This window comes from Mytilus galloprovincialis, chromosome 12, assembly GCF_965363235.1.
Source record: "Mytilus galloprovincialis chromosome 12, xbMytGall1.hap1.1, whole genome shotgun sequence".
NCBI lineage: Eukaryota > Metazoa > Mollusca > Bivalvia > Mytilida > Mytilidae > Mytilus > Mytilus galloprovincialis.
Genome location: NC_134849.1, coordinates 38,935,947 through 38,953,359, shown reverse-complemented (window position 1 = coordinate 38,953,359; position 17,413 = coordinate 38,935,947). Strand labels below are relative to the sequence as shown.

General features: G+C 30.5%; 1 protein-coding gene across 1 annotated transcript in view; it reads right to left on the bottom strand.

Annotated features, from left to right (window-relative positions):
* Window positions 1-5,957, bottom strand: part of LOC143053490 (scavenger receptor cysteine-rich domain-containing protein DMBT1-like) — a 37,089-nt gene extending 31,132 nt beyond the window's left edge. Inside the window, exons 1-3 of the mRNA XM_076226297.1 lie at window positions 5,907-5,957; window positions 1,646-1,723; window positions 1,111-1,249 (exon numbers count right to left, since the gene is read on the bottom strand). Coding sequence (XP_076082412.1) covers window positions 1,111-1,249; window positions 1,646-1,718 — 212 coding nt within the window. The 5' untranslated portion in view covers window positions 1,719-1,723; window positions 5,907-5,957. The remainder of the gene's footprint in view (window positions 1-1,110; window positions 1,250-1,645; window positions 1,724-5,906) is intronic.
* Between the last annotated feature and the right edge of the window lie 11,456 nt (window positions 5,958-17,413).

Here is a 17,413-nt window from a genome sequence, read left to right as displayed (position 1 = left end):
TTGAACAATGTTAAGATCTTCTGTTATAACATGGGAAATGGACCTATAAATGTATTCGGAATTACTACAATTACATGAAGAAGGTGTATTTTCACTGATATTAACATCTTTACACAATTGGCTATAATTAAACACAAATTTTCGGGTAGAATTCTTGTAAATATAACAAAAAAGAGAAAGCTCCGTTTTGCCAAAATATCCAGGAATTTGTTCTTTAATAGAATTGTCGTTAAATATGCAGGCAATATTTACAAAATCAAAACCTTTATTGACATACTTTTTTTTTTAATAAAATGTTTTTTTATGATCTTCAGAGGTCGATCAATTTTCGGAAATAGTTTAGAATAACAATATGCCATAATATTTTGAAGAATTTCATACCTAAGACTGCTATTTGAAATTGTGTTGCAATCCTCCAAAATTTTATTTAACTTATCAACCGGTAATGAACAGGGCTTTGTTAACAGATAATGTTTGCCGTTGTTTTTTGAAATAGAAATTAAGTCCGAAATATTGGTGTGATTGGTCCGAAATTGTCTTTTAGGGCGATTTTTTTCTACGACCGTGAGAACGGTTTTTACAAACAGTTTCAGAAACTATATCCAAAATGTTAACGGAATCGGTTCTTGATATATTACCAATTCCCATGATATTATCATTAAGACAGAGAGGGTAGACTGTCTGTATTTTTTTAATCCAATTTAAATCAATTATTTTCCATGATCGTACAAACTTTGAATGAAATGCGTTTACATAAATATCGTCCAGTTTCACCTACGTACTGAATACCACATCCCGGTTTGTTTCAAGAGAGTAAATAAATAATACTGTTTGTTTTTCAAGTTCTATCAGTTTCAAAATTTAAAGAAAATGTGCGACCATTAAACATGGACCTTACCGTATTGTTGGTGGAAAGACGGGGAAGTTCACTGCATAACTTATGTGTGTCAACCGATGCTTGGTGGTCAATTTTAAGATTGTTTCCCTTATACTGTAGATCAAACGTCATTGACACAAAAGGCCAGTGACTATTCAAACAGATCGAATTATTTCCCACGACAAATACACTACTCCAACTATCGAATATTCATCTTTAAACATAATACGCACCAATATCCGAGCTGTCTACAAGCTACTACTGCATCAACATTATCAAAGTGGTCATCGCAAACTGTTCCCCATTCACCGTGATGAAATATTTCTAGTCGTCCTTCTTGCGCAGCATAACCTGCAGTTATACACAAACCACCTGCCAAATGGGATTAAAAAGGTGATTCTTCGTATGATGTGTTATTCACAAAATGCAATGAAAAGTGTTATATACTAGTTTTTAGTACTAGTATGAAAAAGAACAACATGTTCATATTAACAGCATACTAGTTAGTTGATTTTAACCAATATGTATCTCATTCTTTTTAGGTTAAAACACAATAATGGTCTGAAATATTTATCATTCGTGAAATATTCCAGAAGTGTTTTTATTTTTTTCTTCAAATACTCATCTGCTAATCGATGGTTCAGTGAAATATTTTTTTGTTCATTCATTTACATAATATTTCTATATAATATGCATTTTAACGTAAGTGTGTGCTGGGAATACAGTAAGAGTAACAGGTCAGGTGAATGTCAAAAACATGTAACTAACCTGAAATCTGACCATTGACCAAGATTGTTAATTTCATCCCAGTAAGAAGAAGGATCCACATCAGTTGATTCATTTTGACTAAAAATAAGAAATTGCATTTATAGCAGTGACAGCCTACCAATTCTAGTAATGTTCCAGGCCTCTGCACTATAGTAAAATTGGTGTGAAGAAATTAGGTATATCTTTTAAAGATTAAAAAAAAAAACAGATGCAAAAAATACCTACGGAGTAGTCAGTGGATAGAACAGTGATACTGACTGATTAACTTGAACTATTCTTCACCACAAGGTGATCCAAGGTGCATCAGATTGGGAAGCAAATCCCGCTTAACATGTTGCGCCAGAAGAAAAAAATTAAAAAAAAACACATGTAAAAATCTCAGAACACATTGTTAATATTCTTATAAAAAAAATAAGAAAGTTTGCTACTCAATTTCAAAATAACAAGCTTTTCATTACACAGTATATATTGATAGGGGTTTAATAAAAGAAGGAAAAAGCAAAAAAAAAAAAAGATAATAGGTCAATGTTCTTGTTTTCGAGATGTTAGCCATGAATAATTTTAAAAGGAAAATGTTCTGTCTTGCTTTTTCATAGCTTTAACATTGACAAGTTTAAGTTATCAAAAACTATTAATAAATAACAAAAAAGTTTATGAGACTTTAACTGATGGCTTATAATTATACATATACAAGATTTATAAAAAGAAAAATACGGGTCAATGGGCATTTTTTTTTAAGCTCTTTTAATGGATAGAGGATTCCGAAAATCTGACAAAAATAGAACAGCCTTAAACAAAAACATAAGCAGTTATGTGTTTCTAAATTCGTCAAATGTTTTTAGAGTTTCATTTATTAATTAATTGAATAGGAGAAGTAATGAAGCTTGAATCGAAAATTGAAACTTTCATAAAGGTTTACTCATATAAGAATATGTGTTATTATACACAACACAATGGAACCAAACTGGATTAGTGAAGGTAATTACAAAATGTTGTAAAAATATTATTTATGTAAATCAACCCATTCTTCCTACTTTAATTTTCAATTAAACAAAGAAAAAGATAGCAATATTGACCAGTCAGGGGCATTACTAAAACAAGTAACAATTAAAATAACCTATACAAGCAATGTTGAAAACGAGGCTATTTTAAATATTACTTATAGAAGTAACTTTTCTGAATACTATTTTTATAGGCGTCCAATAAATAAATACAGATTTACAAGCTTTAACAAATGTTCACAGTCATATGGTTATTTTTCTCATTAAATATAAAATTTAATCCTTCTGAACCACTAATTGCCTTTCTGACACACTTATCTTTCATACCGACGCTTCTGGATCAAAGATTGGTATCTTTGGACTATTAAGGAGGCTCGCGGGTCTAAATCATTGTTTTTAACTTAATATAGGATTTCGCTATATTTTTCTATAAATCAACTTTATCTTATCCTTAATAGAAAAATGAAATAAAAAAATGGGGTCACCGTTCATTTTCGCTCACAATCTGCCTTCGAAAGAAGCATAAATTTTTGTTAATGTCCTTTTTCTCTGTTGAACAAATAGGAGAAATAACGGTAATATTGAAATAAAAAAGAACTAAATTACAGAAATCGCTTAAATTTTACAATTATTTAGGTTATGGACAGCTTATTCGAAAATAACAATAAAAAATATAGGTCACCGATGAGTTAAAAAAGATATTTCAATTTAAAAAAATGCCAATGTTGCACCAAAGGGAGATAATTTGGAGCTTTTTCAATGATATCTACATTTTAAAAGTCACTTTGGGCCAACACGAAATTATTTTTTGGGATGATTTTTGTACAATATGATAAAGTAACAACTACTAAAGTTAATAAATAAAATTTGTAATAAAAAATAAATGTTTAATTTTTTTCTGAAATCTTATACCCGTGAGCCTCCTTAACTTATCATTTTCCTCCAAAATCTTGATGGTAGATTGATATAAATCGATAGAGACTTGTGAATTAATCAAGACTTGAAGTTATTTATAGTTTGTAACCGAAGTAAATTACATATGTTCTTTAAATAAGTGATATTACTATTTTTTTTCAAAAATGTATAAAATAACTTATTCAAGTAATATTTTTGTCATTATTTTTAAAGTGACCATATATCTTTATGCTGCTCTCAAATCTAATATATTCTTTTTTTTTTTATGATATAAGATGGTGTAAAAATTACTGAAAACTACATTTAATCTATGCTCCTACTGAGATTTGAAATAACTCTATTAGGTAATTTTATTATTTTTACAAACAAAAATTACTTATATAAGTAACTTAAAAAAAAAACTTGTTTAAGTAACGCCCCTGACTGTTGACTATTTTAAAGAATACAATTTCTTTAGAAATCTTTTACGAGATACACTTTAAAAGAAAGATGTCCCCATTGACAACAACTTTAATTATAAGCTATTTATAATACATTTATAAACGCTTGTAATGACGTTATTTTTTTATAACGACACAAATGTAGTTTGTTATGTTTTATCTCATATTGTACATGCGTTTATATAATGTTATTTAATTAATATCTAGGACGGATTCAATTTAAAAAAGGTTAGTTCTGAAAGTGGGCCACGATGGAATCGGATTTCAGTGTAAACCAGAAAAAAGTAATTTTGTTATTGGACTAGATAATCTATTTGATTGGACACATGCCTAAATCTAAACACATGACATATTGGTTATCGTTTGACCCTTTATTAGAACAACACATTGTTTACGTCACGAAAATGACTAAAAATCCATGTGTACACTTAAGTCCTGAACAGCTAAACACACATATATTTTAACATGGGGTTCTACTGCATGATAGGTGCTTTGGAAACGGACATCAATGTGGAGAGCAAGTTACGTTATGCACTCAAACTGTGTATGCATATTGTATAAAGTGCACCTATTCAGTAGTATTTACTTAATCATTACTGATGTGTTTATTTTTATACACTTTTTTTACAGTGTTCACAGTTCACCTCTTAATTTCGGGTGAATTAGTTACATTACACCGTAAGACAGGTTTTTTTTTTAAGGATGAATCATTATTTGCGTATAAACTTATACATAAAAACAAATCAACACAGACTATCGGTGTAATTGTTTAAGCAATATTATAGATACGTATCTAAAATTATAATATTTTAGTGACCATTCAAAGCTTTAATAATAATGAAGTTATAGAACATCATTCCTGTCAAACAAATGCTCAATTAGGAATTGAAAAGAGCAATACAAAACAATAAATTAATTGTTTAAAAAATCTGCTTTTAAGCGTTCCTTTTAACCGATTTGTATAATATGCAATTAATTTGGTAACTATACGTACTCATGATGATAGACTTTATCTCAAACATGTCGATAAAGTCACAAAAGTATCATGGTTCAAAATGAAATGTGACATTTTTGACGACAATTAAGTGAACAGGTGCAAGCACAAATATAAAGTGAATAAAATTCGTGTTTGCATTATCTAATACAAATGTAATTGTAAGTATTGAATGTGTTGTTGACCGTGCACACATTGTTTTCATATTCAATACTCTAAGGCTGACTTACAATGAGAACATGAAGACACATTCTTAAATATAACAACGTCGTGTTACAATCTGGAACGAGGAAAAACCCATGTATGTCAATCTGAAATCGATCGGATGAAATAAGTGATTTGAAAAACTTGTGTTATGAAATGTTTATTTAGTTATAACCTTACATTAAAAAAAACAACCAATTCAAGGTCTTTAAAGATATATTTATTAATAGATTGTTAGTACAATTACACAAAAATAGCAATATCAAAATAGACCAAATTACATTCAATAGAATTTGAAATTGAGCCGTAAGTTCTACTTTTTGACAAATGAAGGCTATCAGTCATCTAAAAAACAATGGGTAAAATTACTGTGATTGGTCTGTTCAATGTCTACGTTAACAATAAACGAACAAAATATTATTTGCTGATTGTAATAAGATATAATTCACATTTTTCCGGTTTTGATATAATCTCCCAATATCGTGACTGAGGTTGTATAAATAGATTTAGAACTCACTTGACAACTTATTTAACATGTTTAACAACTTCATAATGTTAATTTCAAAGTATCAGGTTTTTGACTAGATTATACAAAGGTGAAAGTCTATGCTGTCCAATGGATCAGTGAAGTTACGTGCTCGTGCAGACAAATCAACATATTCATATATAGGACAACGAACTAAATTGATTTTTAAAAGTGTAAATACCTTGTTAAAACATATAAGTGTTTTCCTCAGACCTGTTTCATGAACTGTCAAAATAACAACAAAAAGCACATAAATAACTCTAACGTTGTATGTACGTGATGTCAGAGTGACGTATTGTAAATTTAAAATGGTTAAGACAATGAAAATATAAATATAACGTGCGACAGAACATGTAGTATGTTTAATGTAATAATGCATAGCATATAGGGCATTTAATTAGAATGCAACCCCTAAAACAAACAGTGTCAAACAGCTTCGACTCAGATGGCCATATTTATCTCGAAGTAACAATGTTTTATTTGCTCCTCTAAATTATGTTTTGTTTTTTTTAATAGAAACATTAATGTGTCGTAACAAATTGGCTCCAATGTGTTGGTTTTTGTAACAGTTACCATACTTTTAATATCAGGAGTTATCTATTGATGTCTATTGATATTAATAATTCCAATATCAAAAGTCTATGTAGTAACTAGTACATAAAGGTCTACACATGTTTTAGTCTATTAAGAATGACGGTTAATCCAATAGTCATGTATGACTACTTTGGTCAATTAGGTACATTTCGTATGTATTTTCTTTAAATCCGAGTCATGGTGTGTCATACATTGTATATGTATCTTATTGAGCATATATCAATATTTATCTCTCAATTCAGTTAACAACCTAACAGACAATTTCAATATATTCGTGCAACGTAAAGATTGTATTGTATGCTCCAATTAGTTTCAATAGCTATTCATCTAGCTATGTTGTTACCAATACTAAAAGAGACAATACTCTTTTCTTAATCTGTTTAATATATATTTTGCTAAAAACTACCACTATCATTTTGTAAAATCATTTCGCAACAATAAAGATATAATTTATTATTCAGAATAAAGTCGATTATAGGCATCCTCGTGTTACTGACTGTTGCTTTGTTTTTAAAACGTGGCAAATATAGTTTATTATTCATATAACTAACAATAAGTATCGTGATAGCTGACGCCATTGTTTGCTTCTCCCTGCCTTCGAGAGGAGTAAACATAATAATATGTGTTAACTAATGAACCCACACGAACCAACACTATTTCTTAAGAAACCTCGGATAATATATAATGATACATGTGCTGTGTCTTTATAGTACTTGACAACAAATTGAGCTAATCGCCAGGCGTGTACATGTAGCTTTGATTACGATAACACGCTTGGACGAGCACATGAATTTCGAAGGGACACATATGTTGATCCAACGAAATATAAAGGAACTGTTTAAAGAACTCGAGCAGTTGTAATATTTTTTGCGACGGCTCGTATTTTCATGTTTCCATTAACAACATTTTCCAATAAAGAGGTGTAAACTTTATGTATTTAATTATCTTATATTATGAAAAAAATAACAAAGACATCTTACTTCTTTACTATTCTAACAAAGTTTTGATTTTTTCTCGATTGATTGGTTTACTCAACATCTCCTTTTAATCATGTTCTAAAGTAACTCGTTTGGATGATTTCATAAAAATAATTAAAAATTATATTCCAAATCAACAGAATCGGATCCAATAATTTCTCAAAGGGGGTACCAACCCTGGATAGAAAGGTTATCCAATAAATGAGGATTTTAACGTACGGAACCTCTTCCTGGATCAACCACTGAATGCTTTATACCTTTAAAAAGACAGACAAAAGATAATACAAATATATTCAAACTCATCATTTGAAAAGAAAGACACAATATCACTGTATAAGCCGAAAAACGCCTGATAGAAAAACAGTACATAAATAGCAAAAACAACTTCAGATTATGCAAATAGAAGTGCATGTGAAAAATAGGAGTGACCCAGATGCTCAAGAAGGGTATTCACATATGGCACTCATCTTCTTGCTCATACAAGTGCTCTAATAATAATAATTCGTTGGGTCACATTTGGGGAAAAGGAGATGCAATTGTGGTTTTAACAATGGAACATGTCCAGCGTCATCTGTAAAAACAGTAATCCAAATTATGATATCAATCTTAACATGTTCGAAGGGAAGTTTAACTTCAGCAATTGGAACTCTTTGTTTAATAGCTTCTTTGTATTACGTAGCAACATCACCAAGGAAATAATGATGGGACGTGCAAGTTATGATTTATTGTAACAACTACGATATATATTTCCCTATGCAGAATCTGCATGAATGTTGTTACATAGAAATGTAGGTTAAAAACTAAAGTTGTGTTTTCAACCGACAAAGTGTGCTGCTATTCATAAATTTGTAATGAAAGGAATAGCAAAATGTTTCTCGACAACGCGTGAGCCCTCGGCGTTTTCGGGCGTACTTTTAACATAACCTTGCTACGCCAGTTATCGTTCACTAAGTAGTATGTATAGAACATTGGCTGATGATCTAAATTATGCGTGTCCGTTAGATGCTTGTATTGAAGTGTTCAGTATTCATTGACAAATTATCGGGTGCAAAAAATTTGACAAACACATTGTACCTTGTGTATTTAGCTAAAACAAATGGTCTTCAATTTTCAGTTGATACCGGAAACCTATTTGACAAATTTTTTATGCTTTTTGCTTATGTTATATGTTAGTATACAAACTTTTTTCACACCATATGACGCTTGATAGCTATTTACATAATATAATTGTTAAACACTAATATATTGAAGTAAAATTGAGAAAGGAAATGGTGAATATGTCAAAGCGACAACCACCCGATCATAGAGCAAACAACAGCCGAAGTAGCCAATATGATGCCCGTTCTAGAGCAACTGCAATGTGACCCAATGTGTTGTCGTAGTTACCAGAGCTTAATTTTTGATTTTTTTCAAATATTTTATCATTATTATGAAAATTCTTCCCCATTGAACTTCAATGGACCCGGGTGGTGAGTTTGGTTACCCAAATGGACGTTACAATTGCTTATATTTTTACAGTAGAGTGAAACGTTTAGAACATATAGAAGTATTTTTACTACCAAAATAGATATGATAAGCAAACTATATAGATATTGGGCCCGGAACTGACCATGTCTTGCATATTATAATCCCCTTTCATGGTGTTCATTTCATAAAAAGGTCCAGATATTATATTTTGACAGCAACAAATAGATCCACTGAGTGACTTTTATACCGCTATCGCTTAGATGAATTATTAATATTTGGCCATAGTTTTACACGACTGACTCGAAACACCGGTAGCAATTTATTTCCGATAATAAAAATAAACGAATAAGCTTTGTTTTCGGTTAAGCATGTTTCACCTTGTTGATCTCTACACAACGAGTTTATATTCGCATTGTGCATATACCATCGAACGGAGATAAAATAGTTACAATTATATTTTGCTTGACGCGGGACAGGACAAGATCTTCTTTGTTGGAATTAAGTAGATTCACTTAGCTAACTATATCATTGAATGTGCAACAATTGTATATTAAGCTTTTCCTGACAATAACACATCCGTATCATGGAATGTTTAACACCTACTATGCTGTTCAATGTGATATGATTAATTTGATTCTTTTTTTTTTAATTTTCGACAGACTTTCCGTTAAGCGTTTAGACTGTATAATTGTAATCAAATCAGATATCCCGTGCATATTTTTGGGTCAATGGTATTTATCAGTACAATGGCGTATTTAATTAGGCAATCATTGAATATGCACATTAACTTCAGATTTGGATGTATCTTTTTCACAATAAATGTTTATCAAAATCATGCTATAATTGTTATGTGTAATATGAATCACAAAGGCATTAAAATATAAATACATTGAATCTAAAAAAATCTTACGTTACAAGCAGCTATCCTTTTGCAAATGTGTATTTAAAAAAATAAAATCTTTGTTGAAAAAAAAGTCGTCGAACTATAAATAAAACGGGGTAATGTTTTGTGTTTTTTTTAGAAATAAATAAATCTGGTTAAACCGGGTAAAACTTCCATTATATCATTATATAACATTATATCTTGTTTTTAAAGACGCCAACGCACTGGAGTGTAAAATAGAAGGCAAAGATCACTTTGGTTTGAAAAGAATGTGACGTGGAAAACATTTAATTATGTTTAAACAAAATAAATAAAAGCAAGATGTTATATTCAAAGGAATCTACCAAAAATTCGTTAATGTATACATGTATTCTAAAAGTTTATTCGGTGATGAGTATTTTTGGAGATCGGTAATTTTTATATAAAATAAAAATAAATGCATTGGAAGATACCCATGTTTGTTTATATCAAATGTTAACATTATCATCGTTCTAACTACAATCATAAACTATTATATTTTACTTAATGACTGACATAGCTACGACATTTAAATTTGCACAACGTGTTTTCATGAGTAGCCTAGTTATTCTAGTAACATAAATGTTGTAATGTAACAATCGATAAACCTACCTTTGAATAGTCTTTCAATATGTGTGCCTGTTTAAGTTTATAGTGATACTGATAACTAAACGGGTTTCCGGTGTTTAAAATGTTTAATCTATACACTTTGCGTCTTTGGTGAGTTTTTAAATAAAAAAAATATATCCTTGTTTTGGTAGTATTCGTATTATTCGGTATATAGTCCGAAATTAAAATAACAGGAATATATCTCTTATTTGAGATAAATGTAAAAATAAGTGCAAAAAGTGCAAATTATGTTTATCATGTTTATACATTAACTGTCTTTTCAGTCGTTTTTCCCCGTTTTTTGTCAGCGAAGAATGTCTCTCTTGTATCTATTGATTACATGTTGTTGTACGTCTGTGTTTGTGTCTATAGAAACATCAAGTTTTGTCAAAAAAAAAATGTCTGAATTCGATTACACGGCATATCAATTTTAACAGCTATACCACTCCTCACAATATTCTGAATGGAAGTAACTAAATATATCTAAGGTCAGATTTTTTAGTTTATTGTACGCATATTTAATGTAAACCCACTTATCCCTCCTCTTTTAGTTTTTCCATACTGCTGTTTTATGTCTTATTTTACAAGTTTCTGCTGGTCTCTTACCCCAACATAGAATTTCTGTCGCGGCTTCTGGATTTACAACTCTTCGCCAGTCTATAAACACAATTAACCACAGTACGACGTCCATCTGACGAGTGATAACGAATTAACAGTCATAATGTACAGATAATTAATGTTATGACAGTATTTTAGCAGAGTTCATCATGTTCATCACTAGGTTGGACTTTATAGGCTGCACCAGTACCGATGAACTGGATTTATCATTGTATTAATATTCAATTTAGAACATTAATCCATGTAATACCACCAAATCATGGTAAGCCACATCCGGTTGTATACGAAAGTAGGTCTAAAAAAATATTCCCTTGAATTTGACAGTTGTAGGTAATTAAACCTACATTTTATTGCAGTAAAAACATTTCTGTGTCATAAACATATGTCTTGGGTATTTCAAAACACCATTATTTTTTATTTGGGATTTCTATAGAAAATTTTGCAATCTTGAGGTTACATGGTGACTAAACCGTGTACACAGATAAAATAAGGGGAGACAGTTGATTGGTTAACTTCCAATGATGGTTATTTTCTTATATGCAATGAAATGTTATGTGAATTTTGTTCTATAGTACTGGACAGGATAAAACTTTACTCATGCCAAGTATTTCTTTATTTGAAGCAAAGATAAATTCTGCACATTTTTTTGAAAAGTGCAAATTTAACAAAGACTAATAGGGGAAAATCAATGGTGGTATTACACCTCAAACGTAGTTTCTCATGTTAATTTTGGACATATGTTGCCAAAGTTTAATTCAGCACCCCATTATTTCAAAATTTCATTTCATTTTAGTTTTTATTTGAATTTTGAATTTTATTTATCTATTTTATGTGCATCTAATTTGAGGTTGCCCAAAGACCCTTTGTTTGTGGGTTGGTAACCGACAGAAGCCATCATCTGACTTCGCCAATAAAATATAACGTCTTCTCTCTTATAACTTGAATTATAGATATACAGTTTATGTGAAAGGCAATATGATCGAATATGATCGAATATGTAGTTGCAAATGATGTGTTTTAATATGATAATAATGTTATATAGGTGTTAATGACAAATTAAAACTAACCATATATATCGTTGATATCAAACTGCAGTAAATATATGTTTATTCTGCACTCGTTCTATTTGAACAGTCAGCATGCGTTGTCCGTATATTTCTATGTCATATACTGTCACTGACATGATATCACTTTTCCTCATGAATATTTAAATAGACATTGTCGAAATTATATTTATTTATTCATACGACCTTTACAACCTGTTCCTGCTTCCAATGTAAACAACGATGCGTTTAACGACTCAAACTTGTTTCTTTTACAATTTTTGGAAAAAAACATATTTTACGTGTTAATATTTTTTGTTTGCAACCTATAAATAATTATGTTTTATGTTTATTGTTGACATTTTAGTCTATAAACAAACGAATTCGTTCACCATTGATTGCGGTTTTCAACAGGTAATGCTTTACATTTCATCGTGTTGTATATTTCTCCGGCTATGTGATATGAGGCCTTTTTAAAGGGGGATTTCCCAAAATATTTATTTCAAATAAATAACATTAACACACTAAACAACAATTGAAAATGGTTTTTCTTAGATTGCAGTATAAAGACATTAATAGTGCATTGACTTGACATATCAAGTCAATGCACTATTATTGTCTATATATAAAATTATTAAATATTTATTTAGTTGATATGATTAATAAACATTCTAAACTACCTATACTACTTTTTTAAAGTATTTCTGGTAAGTGCCAATTCCTATTTATGAACATTGAATTTAAAACAGGTATATTATTAACTTTTTAAATTCTACACGTCTTGTAACATGTGTAAAGCATTGCACACAAGTGGAAACAATTTGAATACAAGTATGTGTGGTCTTGGTACAATTTAAAAAAAAATATTACACAAGAGCCATTGACACTATTACATTGCAACTTAAATGGTTAAAAGTTTTTTTTTAGAAGCTAGCAAATACATTTTAAACGTGTTAAGGGTACACCGAAGTCGTGTCAATAGTTGTCGTTCTGGTATTCTAAAATGTTCATTTCTAGTTATTTGTATATGTATGTGTCCTAACAATAAAGATATTCCATTCCATGATTTTGTACATTTAACTAAATTCAATATTAACATCAACGCTTGAAAACAGAAAAAAATTAAATGAAATGTTTGTATATTTTACCGTTAGTTGCTGAACATGCAGGTCAAAAGAACATTTGTTATACAACTATTAAAAAATCTGGACAAAAGACATAAAATCTTATTGCGAATCACATTATTATAAAATCGTTTATTGTTAGGAGATTATCATTTTGAAAGAAGTAGGGCCAATTTGCCTGGAATCTTTTTCACAAAAAGGCCAATTTCAAAAATTGCCGACAGAATAAACTTTACAACAAAAACAAAAAAAAATAAAAATGCTTTTTGATCAATATTTCGATTTAAATATATTATGACATTTGCGATTAATTGTAAATGTAACCCTCAAAAAGGATGAGAGTTCAATATGAGGAATTTCGGGTGTTTTTAGATGGGAAAAACAAGGGATACCCCCCGGAAGAACATTTCAAACCAAAAAAAAAAGTTATGTTTCTTTACGACTGTTGTAATTCATAGTACTTTTCCCCTCAAAAATGAAATTGATTCAGTGTGTCCTTATTACATAAAAATCAACTTTTAAAAAAATATTGCAACATCGCTAAATTGTACCGATATAGCTCCTAAATAAGTAGTATATGGATGAGCATCACCATGGCTCCACCAGTAGAGCACATTCATCGTTCGAGTGGACCTTGATCTGAACGGACGTTGTTTTTGTCATATGTGAAAAAAAACACTGTGTTATATGATATTGCTCGGATTTCCAAGCTATATAAAGGACTATTGTGATTCTGACTTGTAACATTAGTTAGTTTGTTTTTTTATTTGTCAAAATTTTGTCCTAAGGTAACTTTTGTGATGATGTAATCATTGTTTTGTAAAAATAGGTCTCGCAGGGGAATTTATGTTTAGACTATTAGGTTTGTATTTCATCATGGAAGGACTACCGTCATTATTGACAAGTACGATACAGAATCCTTGTAATTAATTTAGTAACATTACATTTACAGTGCAAGGAGAAAATGATCAAGCCAGAATATCAATTATGTTAACTAACAGGAGGGTATCAAAAGTAAACGTAAATCAAATTCTACAATTAAAAGTGACAACAAAAGACTGAGGGAATTTACTGTAAACAATAGTGACACTATAATATTAGAATATGCCACAAATACCCAGTGTGCAAATGCAGATAATTGTGTCGAATTAGTTAGCGATATGGACGTTGAAATTATCCCGAATGTCACCCCAACAACGTTAACAGGTGAAATCAATCAGCTGAGAATGTAAATATTGATTTGTGTGTTTACAATACAGGTAAATCGCCTGACTTATCGGAATGTTTAAACAATAACAAAGATGTAAATAAAACTAAATATGCATGGTCAATGGACAATATTGGAGACATTAAGGTAGCAAAAGAATATTGGAAAGTGGATGATGATTCTGATTTCTTTTCTACTTTTAAGTTCCGTAAGCGAAATATAGTACATGTGTGAAACCGTCGGCTTCAAATATTACTGTTATAACCAAACAAATTATTAGGGATTAAAATATAAGAACCGACGAAAGTGTAGCAGATGACTCTTATAAAGAAATCGTATATGATGCAAGTGTTGATGAAAAATGTAACTTGATTTCCGAATTTGTCCGCACAAAATGTAGATTTACAATTGGAAAGCTGATATGCAAAATTGAAAATACGGGTAGACTAATTATTTTGGAAAAAGACTCAAACACATAATAATTAGCTAGAAGTGACATAGAATACACACAGTTTAATACAGTAGTGACACAAGTGATGTTCATAAACCGCTGTATATGAATGCTGAAATTGAACAGGCGATACTTCAAGTGAAAGATTATGCTAAAAATACAAAAATGTTGTAAATAATTTGTGGATAAGTATATTTTTATGAGCATGCGTTTACACATTTGTAAGATTGAGTGTATGATTGTGTTTTTTTTTGCGGCATTTTTCAGGACTGTTGTCACATAGAACTTGTTTCACATTGATGAATTTCAACGTTATTGATCTTGAACTCGCATGTTGGAATTGTGTCCAGCCCCGTAAAAATATTTGATTAGTTCGTTTAAATTTCAGTCTCATTATTTACTGTAAACGAAGACAGTTAATTTTATGTTTTATTTTGTATTTTGCGTAGGTGTCTAATATAAGTTGAATGATTGAACTGCATGAACAATTAGTGTGAGATAGCATGATAGTATGGGACTTGATGTTTTCCAATAACTATGTTAATATGTAAATTGATGTAGAAGTTGATAATGATTTGTGCAATACATTTTATCAACACAAAAGAGCACAGAACTACTAATGAATAATGGTTTTGAAGAAAGGGTTAGAATCTCTCTCAGAATAATTGCATGTTTTGTGTTGTTATATTAAACTTAAATGTTTCTATCATATTTTTTCAGATGTTTGCTTAATTTATAGAGTAATTCTGGTTGATTTTGACTAAATAGTTTACTAGTATATAATTTCACATGTATTAAAGAAAAAAATACGGTATCTCTTATTCTGTGCATTCTTACGACTGTTAATACTCTTGACTTACTTTCTATACATGTGTTTACATTAATAACATATATTCTAGTAACAACTGCCGTCAAACTGATGTAGGTGCCTGTACATAACCAGTTACACGATAATTGATTGTATAGCAATGCAGCCCAAATGTTGCGGGTGTAATATACACATAACTTTAAATAAGGCCATTGTATACAAGTTTCAATACAACACATACATTTTTTTGAAATTTTATGAACATGGTAGTATATGTAACAAATGCAGTCAACAACAATTGCGTCGCCAATTCACAAACTGTGTAGATACTAGTACTGAAATGTTTACCATCGTCCCTACACCGGTACCTATCAGGAAATAAAACAACAGAACAGTACAAATCAATTACACTACACATCGTGATTGTGTGTAAAACATAAAGAAGCTGTATCACAACGAAGGGCCGATATATGTAAATGCCAGAAAAGGCAAAATAACATGTGTTAGTAACACGGGGTGATCTATGACCAACTTATGTAAGATGTTCTCCGGTTACAATATATACATGTATTATATTATTTCATCTTATAGACGATAAAACATTAAAAGACCAGGACAAATACAGATATACATAAATTCAGAATGAGAAAAACACGATTTGAACTTGTTCGATATTATTTGGCTCCTTGGCAAGTGACGTGGTATGGTACCTTGAATAAATAATATTAATAATAAAAAATGAAATCAATAGTAAAATATCAATAGTCTTGGCCGCCTTTTATTTTTGCAATACCTGTTCAAGGTATGAAAATAGATGATATGACGTATTTCTATGTAATATAATTAACATTTATCGGGCTATTGAAAGCACGATTTACCTATCTTATGATTGAAAATAAATCACGGCAAATTGGCCCTACTTTTTTGTAGCTTAACATACTTACAGTAAACATGTTTTTGATAAGTTTCCTGCTACTATGCTTTATTGTTTTCAACTCATGTTGAAAATTTTGAACATTTAAAAATTTCACGAAATAACTAATCTGCCATTGATTTCAAGTTCGCTATTTTCTACGCTGCATCAACACGTATATAACATGTATAACTAGCCGAAATTGTATCTACATTTTAAAAGTTAGTAAAGGAGACCTAGGTTTATTCTTCAGAGGGAAAGAAATACCATATGTTTAAACGTGAACTCATCAATACAGTAAGGCTACATACATAACATATCAACATTCTGAAATGAAAAAAAATATTGACGTAACATCATCAAAATACAAGTTAGTATCGATTATACAGTTTCACCTGTGTATTTTTTTTTAAATCGATCAAACTTGAAATCCTTAAATCCTTGAAACTCATTAGAAGGACAAACATACAAATGTGCGTGCACGGGTACCTTCCTGAGAGGTTGACAAATAGGCTACAAATTAGAAACGCAATCATTATTTTCAACTGTTTCAAAATACTACATTATTTTGGAAACTCATCTATTTGTTTGTTTGTAACTTAATTGATTGATACACCTATCGTTGCTTGTTCAACGTCCAGTGACACATATAAAATGCATGTTTCGAACGGAAACAAACTAACAATGAATAAAATGGTAGTAGAACCTGTACATTGCAAATCGAGGGTATATTAGATATTGTATAGGGACATAAATGTATCCTTGCATGCAGCCATCTATGCATACGGACCCCTCGCCTAGTTGTTGCAAGGGTTTGACAACCTCTCTACACGAGGCATCGGATTTAACGTCTCCCTTTTGACCGAATATAACTGTGGACTTGTACATCATGCTCTGAAGAACGGACGCCCCACTTTAGAAAATGTTTACCGTCGGTCAGAAGAAAACCTGCAATTAATATACGTGTATTCCCCAG